General features: G+C 47.9%; 1 protein-coding gene and 1 long non-coding RNA gene across 2 annotated transcripts in view; one reads left to right on the forward strand and one right to left on the reverse strand.

Moving 5' to 3' along the window:
* Window positions 1–1,937, forward strand: part of LOC119110733 (immunoglobulin domain-containing protein oig-4) — a 9,796-nt gene extending 7,859 nt beyond the window's left edge. Inside the window, exon 3 of the mRNA XM_037234657.1 lies at window positions 1,478–1,937. Coding sequence (XP_037090552.1) covers window positions 1,478–1,630 — 153 coding nt within the window. The 3' untranslated portion in view covers window positions 1,631–1,937. The remainder of the gene's footprint in view (window positions 1–1,477) is intronic.
* A 13,931-nt stretch (window positions 1,938–15,868) lies between these two features.
* On the reverse strand, window positions 15,869–17,657 carry LOC119110734 (uncharacterized). The gene is made up of 3 exons (XR_005095547.1): window positions 17,600–17,657; window positions 17,175–17,232; window positions 15,869–16,082 (listed from the first exon to the last, which is right to left on the reverse strand). It is a non-coding gene; the product is annotated as an uncharacterized LOC119110734 (long non-coding RNA).
* Window positions 17,658–18,439: the final 782 nt, after the last annotated feature.

An 18,439-nucleotide genomic window follows, 5' to 3' on the forward strand; every position in this document is an offset into this window, starting at 1 on the left:
CATTTGCAATACGATATTATTCCCGACGATGTTTCTCCGGAAAGGAAAATGCTGAGTGCGCTGAGTGTCAGTTGACTTAGAGGCTACACAACTTATTGCTTGGAATTCGCGTATCATGACCTTAACTGGTTTAGACAGCTGACATGACTCTTTGTCTTCTTTTGGGATAAAAGGCTATGCCGGACGGACACCAGACATGACGTCATACGTGCGAATCACTCGGCCGCTTTTCAGAGTTTTAACGACAAACTCATCATTCGAAAACTGTGATACACTTATCATGTGCAGGTATTTACACTAAAGTCCTCCGCCTCGTGTTTTTTTTTTTTTTTTTTTTTGGTAGGGGCCACAGTAAAGACATGAATGGGAAAACTTCCGATATACAGACGGTTGCTTCCGGTGTCCTGAGGTGATCGCTTCCGGTTCATCTCCCGTTTTCTTTGTTTATTTATGCCCTCCGGCGTGACATTGAATCCGGCTGCCTTTTATACACCAGTGACGTCAAAATATTTCGCAGCATTGCCTCTCCAACTGGCGGGCCGCAGCCACAACGGGACGTTGACCGTCTGTAAGCCCGGCCTGTCAGTTTAGGACTGAGGCGCATGCTAGTCCAGGTGAAATACTATATTAGTGTAACGGAGCTCAACATGTCAGCTCAGTTCCAGACCCATGAGCGGCACGACACAAAGCTCAGTTTGCCGCTCGTGTCTCTGGTGTAGTCAGAGCTAAACGAGCACTTAACGTTTTCACTTGGTCTTTTTGGGCTACCTCGGGCAGCTGTTGTTGTGGTTATCAACGTACTCATATTCAATTCACACTCGTATGAGCTGAAAACGTGACCACGCATTACGCGGTCATTGGTGTCTGGAATCTTATCACTCGAAAACCCTGCCGGTCGGATGTATGTTCTATTTTTTACCACGCAAGAATGATTTCACAGGCTATCACGCTACATCAAAATCCAACAATGGTGTAACGAGACGGAAACCAAGCAGTTTATAATGTATCTCAATGGCAAGGTTCTATAACGTTATTAGATTAACGTCAATGTTGTGCGTTGATTTTATTTTAGGCTGCATGACTATTTCTTGGATGTTTAATCGGTATTCGACAACAATCCAAGGTAATCCCTGAGAACTCCTCGCCCAGCGGTGGTTAGAATTGGCGATCAAATTTGACTGGACACTGAAAACTACTTTCACGAAGAGCTCCAGCAGATAGGGGTCCAACTCAGGCCGGGAAGCTGCGACACGGTGGATCTGCGGCGCTTATTAAAGTTCCACCTCTCAGACGCCGTGACCAGCCGGCAACCAGGTCTTTTCAGGTGTGGCGGCCCAGTGTCGCAAGCCTGTGGCGAAACCTTCGCTTTTACGTGCTGTGGTCGGGTCACTGGGACATCGCGGGCGGGTGACCATCCAGCCGCCTTAATTTTCCAGGCCTCACCCTCCCTTCACGGCTTACCTGCCCTGTGTTTCAGCTTTGGGAGTGGAAGCTGACCGACAGCCGGTTGAAGTCCAAGATGGAGATCGACCCCGCCTCCCAGATGGACAAGGGCATATACCAGTGCATGGCCGACAACAAATACGCGATTGACGTGCGTGCCTTCCGCACGTCGTACGGCGAGAACTAGGCTGCGCCTCACCCACTTATATGTAGTACGCGACGGCGTGGTCCGAGCCGAATGTCAGCTGCACGGTATTATAGCACGCCAAGGATGTGATGCGTCATTGGGTGCGAAGAAACGTGCCATGCCGATGAGCGCCCTCGTCGAATGAGTGATACGCAAAACCTGTGAACCGGTGTGGCGTCGTGCGCCTCTTGGGCAGTTTTTTGTTTGTTCGCGTTGCGTGTACACGTTTTGGCTGGCATTTAATGGTGCACACGCCGTCACAGCGGTGAGGAAGAAGGTCGCTTTCAATAAAAGAGCAGCAAACCAAGGTCGTTGGACTGCATCGTACCACAATGAACCTCCTGACGTAGTAATGATCCGCGGAGGTAGTCAGCCGCGGTAGAACACCTAGGATGCGCATTTTGAGTGCCTCCCCGTGAACGGCAGGACGAGGGCACCGCGTAAACACACACTCATACTTCAGTCTTATTGTGTTAAATGGCGCACCCAAAGACCCTACTGGAGAGAGGAAGCACGGATTGACCAACTATTCGATGCTCCTTTTTTACCACCCTTCTTGAACACAGGAATTATTTTCGCCTGCTTACGCACCTCCCGGAAGGCGCCAGATCCACCTGACGCATGTACTTCCTTGGTAAGGGGACCACAAGCTCGTCAGCACATTCAGCAATATTACGGGCGCTAACACTGTCTGTGTCCCGTGCCATGGAAGGTACCACAGAGTGCAAACCCATTTTGCAGCATCTCTCCATGCATGCCGCTCATAAAAGGCATCCAAATGATGCACGGGCGCGTGAGACAGCACCGTCGCGGCGGGGACACTGAACCTCGCAGCAAAAACGTCGTTCATCACGGTCGCATGGTCCGGATCATAAGTCGCATCATAACTAGCATCGTCGCACGGTGCAGGTGGAATGTGTGATATGGTAGCGACGTTCTAGAAGCGGTCAGTACCGTTTGTGGTTGTAAAATTGTCAGCCAGCTTGCACAGCTACTGGAAGGGACTCTCAACTAACTCGCAGTGTGTGGAAGTACGCTGTCCCCATGAAGACCACACTGCAGTGCCCTTAAGAAGAGTTCAAACAATCTTTCGACAGCAGCTTTATGTCTCGCCATGTCTCGCCTCTTGTTATCAAGGTCGGCCCTATTTGCACAGGGTTTCGTCGCATACGACTGCATGTAGCCCGTCAGCCGGAGTGGAGCTAACCACCTGGTGGAAAGCCGCCTGTGAAACTTTCAGGCTTATGAAATGGACTCGTCCAAGCGACCTTGACGTTGGCGGATGGCCTCAATAGTCAGTGAAGGGGCTCCCATTGCTTCCTAACGCAGGGGAAATTATGATGTCAGCAGGTCAAACACATTTAAACGCTCACTCGCACCAATGATTAAAGCGTTTCAGAGTTTTGCCGGGTGAAGGAAATATGATTTAAATCTTACTTTAATTTTAAGTACACTATACGCTCCAGCAAACATAATTTTTACCCAAAGTATCAGAAATATCTGGCCACGAGGACGTAGGCCGGGTGCTCAACTTATTTGCATAATGTCCGTTAGACAGTGATGCGCAAATGCAGTTACGATTCGGTGTCGCTACCAGCTGGTCGTATGCAATTTGGCGCGTGGCTAGGCCAGCTGGGTTACATCATTGTATTAAAATTGGGACCTGATTCGACAAACATAGCGCCGTCCAAGCATGCAAACGTGATGCATCTGTGTGACGTGGAAAACACGAAGGTCTCAAATTGCCAATATGCAACGGGATGTCACGTCTGGTGAAGACATGCAACTTCCTGCATGCAAAAAAAAACGTCCTAGCTCAAGCAAAGCTTGTTCTCGGTCTTGACGATCAGGTGCAGCAGTGACGCGATGCCTACACCGTTTGACAAAGAGAATCCTAAGCGCTTCGCTCCTCACGCTAGGCCACGGAGGGGGAGTCTTTTCCACAACAGGTTAAAAACGATCGCTTGCAGCCACACGAAATTCTCGTCAGCTTGTTTCACCTATTAATTTAACATCCTTTGTGGAAATTGTAAGTTTTGATCTTTTTGATTTGGTCTTGGTCAGGTTTGGCTTGGTTTGGTCAGGTCAGGTCAGGTCAGGTCAGGTCATTCAGGTCAGGGTCAATCTCCACAACACTCTGACCACACATAACATTCCTGTGTGCCACTTGCCACCGTCCAGGCCTTCTCTAGTAATGGAACGTGATAGTATCTACAGTTTGTTGATTTCATATTTTTCAACAGTAAAGAGGCCAGTGACCTGAAGCCAGGCCTTTTTTGATACTTTTATTTCGTAAATAATGCGACTTTGTACATCTTTTATGAAGTTTTGATGTACTCCACTGAAAACATGCTGTGACTGTATGACAATTATAATGCATAATGATGGCACAATAGGTGCTGTGAGAGCACGAAAGGTGCAATGAGTTTATCCAAGGCCAATGACATATGTTGTCAGTAGCGCAGAGGTTAGATAAACGAGTGCGACGCGTGTAACCATCTCTTTATTGTGTTGGGAAGCTGATCACGCATCATTTTGTGTACAAACGTGCCTGTTTTTAGTTTGTTTTAAATACATTGCCAAACGCCTAAGGGATTATGTATGATGTAAACAGCAGTTGCGCGTCTTGAGCACCCGCAGATGGTGAACACGCTATTTCTGACACACAAAAAACATAGTGCTGGTCACATAAACCCAGTTAGCACTTAAGTTTTTGCCATTTGGATGGTTTATGAATCTAGCCTTAATTGACCTCGAATGACTTCTAGGTAAGCCTAAAATAGTGCTTTTTGCGTCTGGAATGCTTTTGTACCACAGTTACACGTAATAAAATAAACCTGGCCGGGGCACATTGTGAAAAATATCGTTCTTGTAGGCTACTGGTGACCAGATCTGACCTCACCCTTGCGGGGAACAAAATTTGTTGGAATGACCTCCCAACAGTTAACACAGCTTTCAACTGCATTTATCAGAACGGCTGCTTTTGACCTTCTGTGACGTCTGGTGGCATGATGTTTGACCCAAGCTTAAAAACTATGTGCGTGTTCTTCGTGATTTGACGATGTTTTTATTGCGGGATTTCTCACACGCGTCAGGAAGTTGGAGATTTCAGGGGTGGGGAGGGGGAAGCCTACCTTCCCCAGGCCAGACACGGTTGCCAAGACCCCCGGCCTGGCGCAGGTGCACACACACAAGGTACGAGAGAATCGGCTACCGGCATAGTTTGGCAAGGATAATGTTTTGCCGAAGTTACAAATTTGCCACGTGCAGTGCCGTTCATCAGCACGTCCTAACTGGCGAGTGATGAATGCATTAGTTTCGATCTATGTATGCAGCGGTCAAATCGGCAGCCTCCGATGCCCTGGCTATGCATGTTTTCTGCTCGCGTACGACATGTCTCGAAGTTTGTGTAGGTGCGGTTCTCTGCAATCCTCATGCAGCAGGCCCCGACCGAGTTCAAGACATCAATGCTTTCCGTTTATTGGAGTCAAATGGCAAGGTCACATGGCCATGGTTGCAGCTTCGACAGCACGAAGTGATGAAGCTGACATCAAATTCATCAGGTGATGGCTTAAGCAGTTCATGCTTGGTAGCACTTCTACTTCTACTCCTAAATGCCACCTAGAACGCTAGCCCGCAGCCTGCATATATATATATATATATATATATATATATATATATATATATACATATGATATATATGATATGATATATACATATGATAACACGACTGATACATACGATAACACGATACATATGATACATATGATATGATATATACATATGATAACACGACGATGAGTGGCAGAGGCACATCGATAGTACTTTGAAGGCCATTAGCATACAAAGATTGACAATTGCTTTTATTGGGTATAATAACTCACTTCGCATTCATTACTCGTCACTCATCATTCAATTCACCGGGAGTTCCGTGAGAAGTTTTCCAATGTTTGCAACCTTTGGAATGGAACGGCGATAATACGGGCACATGCCAGTGAATGAACAAATGTCTTTCATATCGGAGAGATCATTTATATATATAAAATGACTTCTGCTGTGCTAGGATCTAGCTTGATCCCATCTGGTAAAACTATATAACCTAAGTGTCTAATTTTCTGTTTCAGAAATTCGCATTTTGACATTTTAGCTTTCAAGCCTGCACTGCGCAGACGTTCAAACACTGTTTTGATGCGACTGGCATGTTCTTCAAAGGTTTTTGTGAAAATGATGATGTCATCAATGTACGCAATCGTAAGTTTGTGTTGTAGACCTGCAAAAACGTTGTCCATAAGCTTTGAGAATAACCCTACACCATGGCACAGGCCGAGCGGAAGGACAGAAAAATTTATACCCTGAAAATAATTGAAAGCAGTTTTGTCGATGGAATCAACAAAACTTGCCAATATGGGCAAGATGCACTTGCCTATAGCAACTTGCCAATAACCACTTTTTAGGTCCAGCCAAGTGGAATGCTTTGGTTTTCCAAGCGAGGGGAGGATGTCATCGAGGCGAGGTTGTGGATGACAAATTTTCACGGTTACTTGCCTCAATTTTCTGTAATCTACACGGTATCTTTTTCCTCCACCTTTCCTGTCAATCATGGCAAGCAGGTTAGACCACGAACTTTGAATAGGTTGAATGATTCCAGTCTTAAGAAGCCCAAGTGTGAAGTCTTCCACCATCTGTCCCTGACTGGAAGGAAGCCTTTAAGGATTGTGATTTTTGGGCGGATAATCCTTTGTATCTATCTTTATCTTTCTTGACCTGTACGACCAGCATTCAGATTGCTTTTTGGCAAATATGTTTGTGCAAATATGTATTCCATATAACGCATATGGAACGAAGATCACTTGGCCATTGATAGCAGGAACGCACACGATATTGTCTGTTTTGCTGCGAGTTTGGAGGTTAATGTAGAGGCTGAAATGAAGGTGGACCAAATTTGTTGCCGGAAGTTGCTATTTCCAGGTCACTGAGATGAGTGAAATTGGCGTAATTGTGCAGAAGTTTGAGGCTGTCTCTGAGACGGTCCATTTTAAGGTAAATATCGTCGGTTTTGCGGATGACTTTGACACTTTGGTATGTATGGATGCGAGTTCTGTTTTGAGCTGGTGATTGTTTCAGGACTTTGTCCAATTTTGGGCTTAGCTCTTAAACCGACGCCTCTAATTTTCAACTCTTCTAGCATCATAGCATAGTTACGGACAATATGCATGACCACAGGTTTATCAGTGTGACCTATGGTGCCTCTTCACATTTCGAATGTGTGGTCCGTTTGTTGTTCCGCACACGCAAAATTAACGACTTCCGGAAGGGTGTGAAGTTGTTTACGGATGATTCCGCGGGCTAACCTGTCGCCAATCAGTCCTTTTGGAACACTTCCACGTTGAGGCTTGGGACCAAAGACATCGTCAAAAGCCTCAGATGCTACCGCCTGAAGCCTTTCCGAAAGATTTTGGACAAGTCCTCCAGAGTGCTGTTGAACTTGACGCAACTGTATTTGAGCGCAACACGAATCCTGTCGCTCAGTGTCACTCACGCAGTCTCCTACGGGGATTTTTCCGGCCAATTTGGGGATTTTCTTTACTAAGCCTACAAACAAATTTGCCCGCAGATCCACTCAAGCTGCGGGTTGTCAAAGAGGCATGCGTTCATCGTCCGTTGTGCAAAAGATGCTGTCCCATATCCCGTGGCCATCATGAAATTTTCACTAACTCTCTCTTACAACGTTGTGGAAGCCCTTGAACCCCAGTTTTGTGTACGATTTACTGCATGGTTTGTGCAATAAGCTGTCCCTCAGTAGGTGTGTGCGTGTGTAAGTGTAGTCATGTTTGTCAGTACGCAGTAACACACAAAAATGCGAATAACACTCGGTCACACACTGATACAGGCGCAAGCGTTCAGGGATAAGTTGAGGATGGGCTGGCCCACAATGCCGATGGTCCACGAAAGGAACTTGAAAACTGACTGCTTGCAAATAGGTATTTGCAAATCCGTGTCATTTGGCGCCAATTTGTAGCACATTTCTGACCGCTTGTGTGATAGTTAACACTAGTAGAGATCTTGCTCGTGCCAGTCTTTCTCGCGAGTCCATCAAAGAGAGATCTTGTCAAACAGAGCTTCTATTTTCTGGCCACTTGCACGCACCAACACTCACACCACAACGTCCACGCTCACAACCAACAGCGGTCTTGCGCCTTCAAGCGCAGGGAGAGCAAGAGCCTCTTCAGGGTCACCAATGGTACGGTTTATATACGGTGCGCGTCGGAATTGATTCATGGTCGTAGGGTTCATGTGATGTAAACCAATGAGAAACGAGTGTGATGTCGTCCAATGGTCGCCTGAACCAATAAAAAGGTAGGGCATCGCCTTGCGATCTCACAGCTAGCTGATGCAAATGGCAGGTGGTGAGACACCGAAGACGACTTTTTAAAGAAGTCATCGGGTAGCATTTCGGAAGTCATGCATATTTCAGGTTCCGATGGAGCGATCGGAATGCAGTCAGCGCACATAGCTTAGCTTGAACAACGGCGAGTCTAATGGCTAGCGCACGACGGCCGGTAGAGGGCTTTAGATAAAACCAGTTGAAGGAGGTGAAAAGTGGATTTTGCTAAATCTTGTTTTGTACACGCTTCGCCGACTGTGACAAAAAGACAGTCGGTAACGTGCTTGCAAGAATACGGCGGCCCGGATTATATTTGTGAGCACTGCTCTACAGGTATCAGGGGTAAGGGGAACCAGCGTTTTTGATGACGTCTTTGATATTAGCTGGACGATGCTCTGACTGTGTATCTACTCAGCGCTGGCTACCCGGTTATTTTTGGACTGGCCGCAGGTAATATTCAATACTTCCACAAGCGCGCGGCTGGTGCGACCACTCTCAGACATTATTATTGAGGAAGCACTATCAGACTCCAATATAAATCGCTGATCAGATGACATAACGTTTTTGCGTTATAACGGTGCATTGCCTACTCTGGCGAGAACCGGTCGGTACCGTGCTGGCCAGATTACGTTGTCCCGACAAAACTACTTATGAGTGCACTGAAAGATAACCAACCTGTGTTTTTATTGGCACTGCTCTACGGGCATCATGCTCCAGTGAAACAGCTGTCTTTCATGACCTCATTGATATTTTCAGACGACGCCCTAACGGCGTATCGCCCAGCGCTGGCTAGATGGCTAACTCTAGAGCTAATGAATGAAATATAAAATATTTTCATTCCTGCGTGGTGGGTGCGACCATGCTCAATCAGCCTGGCTGTGGAAGCACTAAAAGACGCCAGCATAAGTACGCTCAACGGGTGATACGACGTTCTTGTGATATGACGGCACATTGCCGACTCGGCGAGAGACGCCCGGCAGCGTCCTGACCAATTTATCGTTGCCCGGAAAAATGTCTCATAGGCGGACGCAAGGATAACCACGGTGCATTTCTGTTAGGACTGTCTGCAGCCATTAGGTACAAATTTAACGCATTTTTAAGTCATTCATTACCCGTTGATGCGCTAACGGCGTAATTCATGTGCATTTTGCACCAAAAATGCACCGCAGCTCTTTTTTGTTGGCATTGTCTGCAGCAATCAGGTGCAAATTCAATATATCTTAAATAAATATTTATTTACTCGTGGATGCCCCCAACGGCGTATGCGTATTGTCATGACGGCGTAATGCATATGCCGAGCAGCCGGCTATTTCTGCAGCTGGGGAAAGCATTATGAAATACTTTTATGCGTGTGTGGCGGGTGCGACTATAGCCAAAAGAATGTTGTTGTGGAAGCACTATTAGACGCCGAGGTGAATCGCCTTTTGGAAGACAGGACCCGTTTGGCATAATGACGGTGCAATGCCGAACGTTAAAACAGCTCTTCGGTCCTCTATGGTGTCAGGTGTCAATAAGACCCCCGTCTTTCATGATTTCATTGATAGCTGCCGGTGCTCTAACGGCGTATCCATTCAGCGCTGGAGAGACAGCTAACTCTAGGGTTGCTGAAGGTAGTGTAGCATACGGTTATGCGCGTGCGGCGGGTGTGACCGTCATTGATAGCTGCCGGTGCTCTAAAGGCGTATCCATTCAGCGCTGGAGAGACAGCTAACTCTAGGGTTGCTGAAGGTAGTGTAGCATACGGTTATGCGCGTGCGGCGGGTGTGACCGTCATTGATAGCTGCCGGTGCTCTAACGGCGTATCCATTCAGCGCTGGAGAGACAGCTAACTCTAGGGTTGCTGAAGGTAGTGTAGCATACGGTTATGCGCGTGCGGCGGGTGTGACCGTCATTGATAGCTGCCGGTGCTCTAACGGCGTATCCATTCAGCGCTGGAGAGACAGCTAACTCTAGGGTTGCTGAAGGTAGTGTAGCATACGGTTATGCGCGTGTGGCGGGTGTGACCGTGCTCAACCAAGCTTGTTGTGGATGTGCTATCAACCGCCATTTTAAATCGCTAAACGAACGGCATGACGTTTTGCGTTATAATGGTGCATTGCTGACTGGGCTAGAGACGACCGGCGGCGTGCTGGCCACATTACAGTGGCTAGGACAGTGTATGTGCGTGTGCGTGTGCGTGCGCGTGCGCGCGTGTGTGTGTGTGTGTGTGTGTGTTTGTAGGTGCTAACCTAACGACTCCGAAGTGTGAATACACACCCGCCTGGCAGTACCGAATTGCTTGGCAATACCGAAATTCCGGTACTGTTCAGCTTTTTCGTGAAAGTGTTCAAAGCGCTCCGAAGAGATTTTAGATCGTTTTTGAGGTCGGTACTGGTAGGATGGTTTTTCGACGGTGTGTTAAATGGTTCTGTTTAGAGTCGGAAGACCACTTTCTCCTTGCGCACGCATCTTTACGGTGGCGGCGCCTGGTGACCGCTGCCGCTCCCCCGCCAGCCCGCTGGGTAATCGCCGCGACGGTCAACAGGGGACTGTGAGACGGTCACCACTGTGAGATCTGATCCTTTACCAAAAGCCACCGGGCCTTGGAGGTACGTGGGCACGATATCGCTGCCCGTGCCCGAGGAATGCTTGTAACTGAGCGGTCTGGCATCAGGATACTTTGCAGACTGCCAACAGTCTGCTCAAGGTGCATGCACCTTGAGTGTGTGTTGTGGGATACGTTGCGGGATGCATACAACTTACGGCAATGGGTGTCCTTTGCAGCCTTGTTTGAGTTTGGACATCGGAAATTAAGTCGGGCTCATGAAGCCAGGTGTTTGCAGTATTGCGTACGGCTGGGCGTGTCCTGCATTTGCTTTGCGGAAGCTGCCGTTGTATTTCGCATAGATCTTTCTGTGCTCTTTTTATTCCAACATGTGCGTTTCTAACAGCTGGAATATAAGTGTCATATTAGTAGCACATTTTTGTATTATTTTGTTTTGTTTTAGCGTCATACTCGAATTTATGATGGCTGCAGCACTATCATATCACTATCTTAGTCAACGTCCAGAAATCGAGTGCGTTATCAGGCGCCTCCAAACTGGCATGAATGAAACTACCAGCAAAGCTGCCCTCGCACGCCATAAATAGCTGCGATTCAACAGGGTCGGCGCCAGTGATATGCCTACAGGGGGACGCGGCCCCGGTCGGATCGCGGCACACCCCGCGGCCCGCCGCGCACAAAAGGCGCCCTCCCTCGTGTGGCGGGCGGGGGCGGCCCGACCCCGACCGGCGAGTCAGACGGCTCCCAGGCGCAAGACCTCACGATGCCTTCAGCGTTTCCAGTTGAAAAACGAACTGCTTGCTAGTTCGGACAGCTGGCTTAACAATGTTGAGCAATGTACGCAGTAGCACTTGCGTTGAACATAGAACGTTAGTTTCATAGACATGTGGCCCCTCCTATGCAGATTGCATGTTTATTACCTGCGTGAAAGCCGTTTTCACAATAAGTCGAATCGCTGAAAAGTTTTAAAAAGTTCAAAATGTTTCTAATATATACTAAACACTCTGATAACAAACGGCTTCTATGCAGTTTTATTAGGATGTATAAGCAAACATTTTGTATCCAACTAAGACCATTTGCATGTTAAAGGAGCCTTTTAATCATGTCAGGGACCCTATTCATATTAGTAGCATTTGCAGTTTGAGAGGTGTTGCACGACAACTACATTAATTATTTGCAAATCCCTCGAAGCGGTGTGTATTATGAATGATTCACGACATTAAACTCATTAAGACATGGTTTGTCTGCATTTCCAAGCCCGACAACAGCCAACAACAATGGCGTCTTACGCTGGAGCAAGTCAAGCCCTGCGAATAGCTTCATTGTGGAGGCATAATGCTTCGGCATGCAGACAGTCATCTGAAAGCAATGTCTTTAGAACCGAATCCTACCAACAGTTCATTTCTCACCCTGATATATGTGTATCATTACAAAAGTATATATAAAAGTATAAAATATCATTTGTATGAATCGGCGTTGAAAGCTTCTGTTTTTCCGGTGGGTTAGCATTTTATGAATGCCGGTTTCTATCACTGGATTTGGATTCGTCTCGGGCAGGGCGACGCATCCGGCCCGGGCATAACGTATAAGTTGCGGTACGTTGGGGAATACGTATCAAGGGTGTGTTTTCGATGCCTTGAAGTCGTGTTCGTTGAAAATATTGTAAGCAGGCGACTGTCTTCGTTTTCTGGCTAACTATGTTTGATGGATCAGAAGACCAGTGTGCATTCGTATTCACATTCTTATTTATATTCACCACAGACCTCTTTCATTTTGCTCGGAGTCATTGGAACTTTATGGCGCACTGACGATGTGCGTGATCAACGTTTTTTTTTCTGAATATCAGTCAATGTTAATGTTTGACACGCCGATTACAGTGTTACAGTTTATTTTCAGCAGCATTCAATTTTGGGACTTCCAGAGATCAACAAATTGTTTGGTTATGAGATGTTGTATATGTAGACGTAAACTGCATCACGTGGCGTCGAGGGTTGTGCTGCTGAGATATGCGAGCGCACATGCACAAAACTACGCTGCGTGATTTATACCACTAATCTATTCTGGGTGTTGAACATACACAGACAAACATGGCCTGGCTATGTTCATACACATCATTGACCCATTTTGATCTTCAACCTACATTTGCGGAATTCTTGATGTCTCTGTACAACCCAGGTACAAATTCTGACGTTTCTGAGTTCTATCGCTTTAAAAAGAGTTCACTAAACCATTGCAAAATGGAGAGCACTGGCGTTTTAATTGATGCACTCATATAACGCATGATTTTTTCTGTTTATTTGCTGTAAATTACAGGGAGAATCGATATCGCATATATATGTGTGTATATATATATGTATATATATTGATATGTATATATATATATATATATATATATATATATATATTACATATTTTGCGTTCTTTACTGGACTAAAGGCCAGACTTTACCACGATATCAATTCTCCCTGTAGTTTACAGCAAATAAACAGAAAAAAATCATGCGTTATATGAGTGCATCAATTAAAACGCCAGTGCTCTCCATTTTGCAATGGTTTAGTGAACTCTTTTTAAAGCGATGAAACTCAGAAACGTCAGAATTTGTACCTGGGTTGTACAGAGACATCAAGAATTCCGCAAATGTAGGTTGAAAATCAAAATGGGTCAATAATGTGTATGAACATGGCCAGGCCATGTTTGTCTGTGTATGTTCAACACTCAGAATAGATTAGTGGCATAAATTATGTAGCGTAGTTTTGTGCATGTGCGCTCGCATATCTCAGCAGCACAACCCTCGACGCCACGTGATACAGTCTCCCTGGGCCACGCAGCGGCGGCCCCTGCGGCCGACACCAGGCTGTGGCCATCAGGCGGACGGAAATGATAACACATTTCAAAGAAATACCTCTGAACGCTTTTGGACACCAAATCGTTTAATTAGAGATATTCCGGGTGTATATTTTATCTGTGCGGTTTTTAGATTTATGACAATAGTGTATTGGTCTTCACAGCACCGCGAGCTGGTGCTGGAATCTGGTGGTGCAACTGGAGCAGTAAAGGTAAAATCTCCATTTTTCGTGTTGCTGTAACCGTTAATCTGTGCAGAGGACTATCTCAAGGCTGTAAGAAAAGATTCGCTCGGTGTTATCTTTGAACTGTACGAGTTAATTTTGAAAACAAAATCAGAAGCATTATTTTACTTGGCTGTTGTACCGCAAGCGGCGCCCCCTGGCGTTACTTGCAGTGGCCAGCGCCGTTTGGTTTTACGAAAACTGCAGCCCAGGTCGTCGCTTTCCCTGCCCCCCGAGATTGCGGATGCGTCATCAGGGCTTTATGATGCACTCAGCTGCTGGGGCTACACGGCGTCGCCAGCCTCTCACCCTGGCGTGAAGGGCGAGCACTGCGAGGGATCGAACCCCGTACCTGAAGTTTCCTAGATGCCCTGGGGTTAACGTAAGCGCGTTGACCACTACACTATCGGCACCTGGCGCGCAGACTCAAACTTTTTGGTGTTATTTGTTTCACCAGTCGATTCTGCAAAGAATGAACGTACTCAGGCAAACATGGGATGGCTTGGCGCGTTTTGAACTTATTTCGATCGACTCCATTCAACACTAATGGGACCTTCCATTTTCGGTAAAATGGCCCCCTTGAGTAGAACACTACGGGGCATATTTTGTTCACGGCGAAGGGTTGAAGGGCCATTCTATCCCACCGCGTTGTGTCCTCCGGCCGTTATGCTGGCAACACGGAGCGGCATCCCCTGGCCGATGGGAGGCCTTATAGTGATATATCATATCATGTTGGTCAGCACTCTGACGACTGGGGGCAGGCACAGACGACCCCTGACCGGCACAGGAGCCCCTCATTGTGTCAGGGACCCCGAACATTGCAAATCACGGGCCCTGCCTCATTCCTGCTTGTGAAATAGGTCCCAAGGGCTCAGGCGGACATGGAGCCGACTGTTTGACTCAGTGTCGAGGCCCTATACAATAGGGATACAGAACCCCAGCAAAGGGGACCTCATAAAAGCCCTCTGACTGACGTTTCAGGTCATGGCACTACGGGTGGGGGCCGGGTCCGAATCCAACCGTGCCGTCGATCTTTGGTCCCGCGGGGTCCTCCGGTCCCTCTTCGAACCCCATCAAACAAAGTCCGTGACCGACTGTCCACTTGGCATGCACTGTGGGCCCCTGACCGACAAAGGAGTCCAGCCGCTGTTTCAGAGACCCAGACCAACGCCAATCGTGGCCCCCGATCCTGCTCCTGCTTGGCAAATGGGCCCCCAGCGTTCAGGCTGACAAGAAGCTATCTGTTCGGTGGTCGTGGTTTCTGGCCGAGTTAGACACCCGCATTGTCTCAGGGTTCCTTAAAGGTACAAGAGGACCTTTGACCGATATTTCAGGTCATCACCGTGCGGACCGCGGTTCTTTATGTGACGTACAGCCAATCTCACGGTATGCCCTTCAGCTGGTGTGTGTTTAGGGCGCTGAAGGAGATATGCGCGCCTCAAGAGGTCCGCGTGCTTTTCACTCCACGCGCCGCCGTTTCGAGTCGTGAAGCGCCCGTCTCGGGCAGAGGTAGTCTACATCAGCGCAGACACCGACTGACCACCGCACAGAGGGGGTTTTCGTATCGAGCCGCAGCAGCCTGGAGCCGCCTGCAATCGTCTGTGATGTCGCAGCAGTGAACACGTTTGAGACCGCCATACGTGGTGTAATTTCTTACCATTAAGCACTGATCAACGGCCATAGTGTATTGATAGGCCTGTTTTAGCTCTCTGGCCATTGTTCGTGTCATTTTATTATTTACCTTGTGTGTATGCCTTTTCATAATGCATCCGCGTGACCTAAAACCGAAATAGCCACTACGTAGAGGGTTTTCAATATATTGATGCTCATACTGACACAATGCGCGTCCACGTATCCCCAATGAGCATATCAAACTTACTTTTAGGTAACTTAAATTCATGCATGAAAATTATCTTATTTGAATTTTCCTGTAACACACCATCAGTGAACGCTACGGACGGAAGCTCTCAGATTTGGCTAAGCTGTCGGCGGTCGCCACATAACAACAGCTCGGTTTTGGCGGCCTTTAACAGCATCCCATGCTGCAAATACCGCGTGCACGCTACGTCCAGCAGTGACTCCAGCGACTGCCGCGTCTCCTCTGATCTGCCTCGAGGGCCTGTAACGGCCAGCTGTGCGTCGTCAGCATACCGAATTATCGTGACACGGAAGCCGTTTGTGAAGCACGCGATGTGGTTGCTTAAGATGTTGTACTGGAATGGCCTGAGACAAGACCCCGGGAACGTGCCAATGGTGATACTATTTTGGGCCAGACAGCGTCGGATCCATCCTCACATGCTGTATGTGTAACCTCGGGTAACTTTGGATGCAGTCTGTAGATACTTGGAGCTTCCGCGGCCTCGTCAGCAACATTGAGTGGTCCAGTGCGTCGAAACAGCGACTCAGGTCGATCAAAGTAAGAACCGTTTCTTCTGACCGGTCCATGCCTCGTAGCACCTGATTGGAGATCGATAGAAATGCCGTGTAAGTTGAGCGACTTTCAGGATGCCTTGTTGGCCCGAACGCCTGAGGTGATGGTGTGAGAGATGTGAGGTGAGCTGATGATGAACCAGTTTCTCGACTGTGTGAGATATGAGGTGAGATGATGATGAACCAGCTTCTCTGCTGTTTCACGGACGGCTGGGACGATAATGACTGCTCAAAAAATTGAAGCTTTTGGTGGGTTGTGCTGTTTGCAAATGGGGATAACAGCGGCGACTTGCCGCTGGAGGGCATCGCTTCTGTGACAAAACTTATGCTACTGACCAAAACTAATGTCTAGCAACGGAGGGGTGTGGCGCACTGACTCAAGCTTCAGACAGTGCGCTTCAAAGTAGCTGGCCCTATCCGCCCCTCGGTGTCAATCACAACCGCTCATTTGTGCTGACGTCATTCATATCAGTAGAGGTGCCACTGTTAAGCCTGCAGACCCGCAATGTGCGGGTGGAACATCTCAACAGTGGTACATCTAACCCATAACAGCTGACAGCGGCCCTCAGCAGATTCCGCCGCCGTCAAGACGACGCCGGTCGCGACAACTGCAGATGCAGAGGTCTTGGGAATACGCTATTGGGCTACCACGAAAGGAGGAAGTTTAGTGCTGTTACAAAACATTGACAGCATAGGCTGGACTCAGAAGTACTTGAAATTCTCGTCTTTATCTTGATGGTGTTGTAGTGGCACTGCCCAATGTTTTTCTTAGAACTGAATGGTACCCGAGGCTTCACCAGATTTTTTTTGGAATAGCCCTAAAGGTGGGTCACTCTCTTCAACGTGGCGTAACCAGGAGAGGGTTTGGGGTACCCAGCATAGCCAGTGCGCGACCGGGGAAGGGAGGTTTGCAAGTGACCGAAAATGTTTTACGTAATTTATGCACGGTTTCCGATCCCTTTTACCGTGATGAGAATATCTTTGATAGGAGCTTGGCGCGAAGAACTTACCCTTGCAAAGTACTAAACAGCATCTGCGCAATGGATGATCTCGAGGTTACCGAATATCTACACTGAAATCGAACCCAGGAGGACCTCGCAGAATGATGTTTGCACTCACAATAGTAAAAATGGTCGACATCGAAGGTCTGAAGCGCGTCTCTGTGCTGTGGAAACACCTGAAAATACATTGGTGTATCAGGGCTGACGGCCACACACCTGCATATATCGTACGCATATTAATTAGGTGCTTGCATCCTAATTTACTCTGATGTTTAGCACCGGCATCCACATTTCCACTAGTTAAGCGTAAGTTTTAAAAGAATAACGTCAGGTTTAAAATTACGATAACATTTGTCAAGGCCGTCAAAACATCGTAAACGACCAACGGTGACTGCTGTCATCTAGTATAGCGCGCATTTCGTCACCCATCTTACACAACTGTTTGTTGTTGGCAATCTCTCCCCAGTTTTATCGTTGCCCTCCTTCCGGGTACACGCCGTCCGAACCACGACTAGAGTGCAGAGAAGTACGTGTCGAACTCACCGGTCACGAGCTGGGTGCTTGACGGTGGCGATTGCTGAGAGGATGGAGGCGCGCCGCGGTGTGCCGCTGAGCAGGTGCACCATAACCTTTATAGACTTCTGACGGAGGGTGACCCCTAGCTGCGCTGCCGTTCTTCCCAGAATGAGGCTCTGCCCTTACACTCCTGCGTATGACATTCGGAAATGCCTCCGCAAACCCAGCACATGATTCCGTCTGGGTATCGAAGCAGGTGCATAACAATCGACCAGTACCGCCTGCTGCGTTCCAAGAGCTGACGTTGCGATGAAAACGCCGCCGCCAGGATTGGAGGGAGAGCACCTAGATGAAGATGACATAACATACACCACTGTTTGGCCCGCTTCCATGCCGTGCAGACAACCCTCCCTCCCCAAGTCCCGTAACGGGCGCCAGATGTCCCCGGCAACGAGGGCGAGACTGCAGATGTACAACGACCCATGCCCCCCTGTCATCTCGTGTCCAAATGAGGTTGCCGGCAGACGGCTGGGAAGACTGCAAAACCGTCCAATATCCCTGGAAGACGCGGCTCATACCGCAGTTGGGCCAGCGTACGGGAAAAAAATCGAACATGTGGTTAAGACTGCAGTATTCCTCAGGCCTGCTACAGAGAACTTTGTCCAGAGAATTGAGCGGCACTTGTACGGGCTGCTGCGTAATTGAAAATCGAGTACATGTCGAAACAGGACGACGAAAGACGGCGTGCGATTGGTAGTTGTTAGACAATGTCCATATTTTGTTTCTCTTGATCGAGGGTGGTTGGACTAAGAACTGGACTAAGGACTAAGAAACCATTTCCCCGTCAAAAGCAAAAGCAATCTCCGG

The sequence above is a fragment of the Pollicipes pollicipes genome, unplaced genomic scaffold, assembly GCF_011947565.3.
Source record: "Pollicipes pollicipes isolate AB1234 unplaced genomic scaffold, Ppol_2.1 Scaffold_7231;HRSCAF=8579_pilon_pilon_pilon, whole genome shotgun sequence".
In the NCBI taxonomy this organism is placed as follows: domain Eukaryota; kingdom Metazoa; phylum Arthropoda; class Thecostraca; order Pollicipedomorpha; family Pollicipedidae; genus Pollicipes; species Pollicipes pollicipes.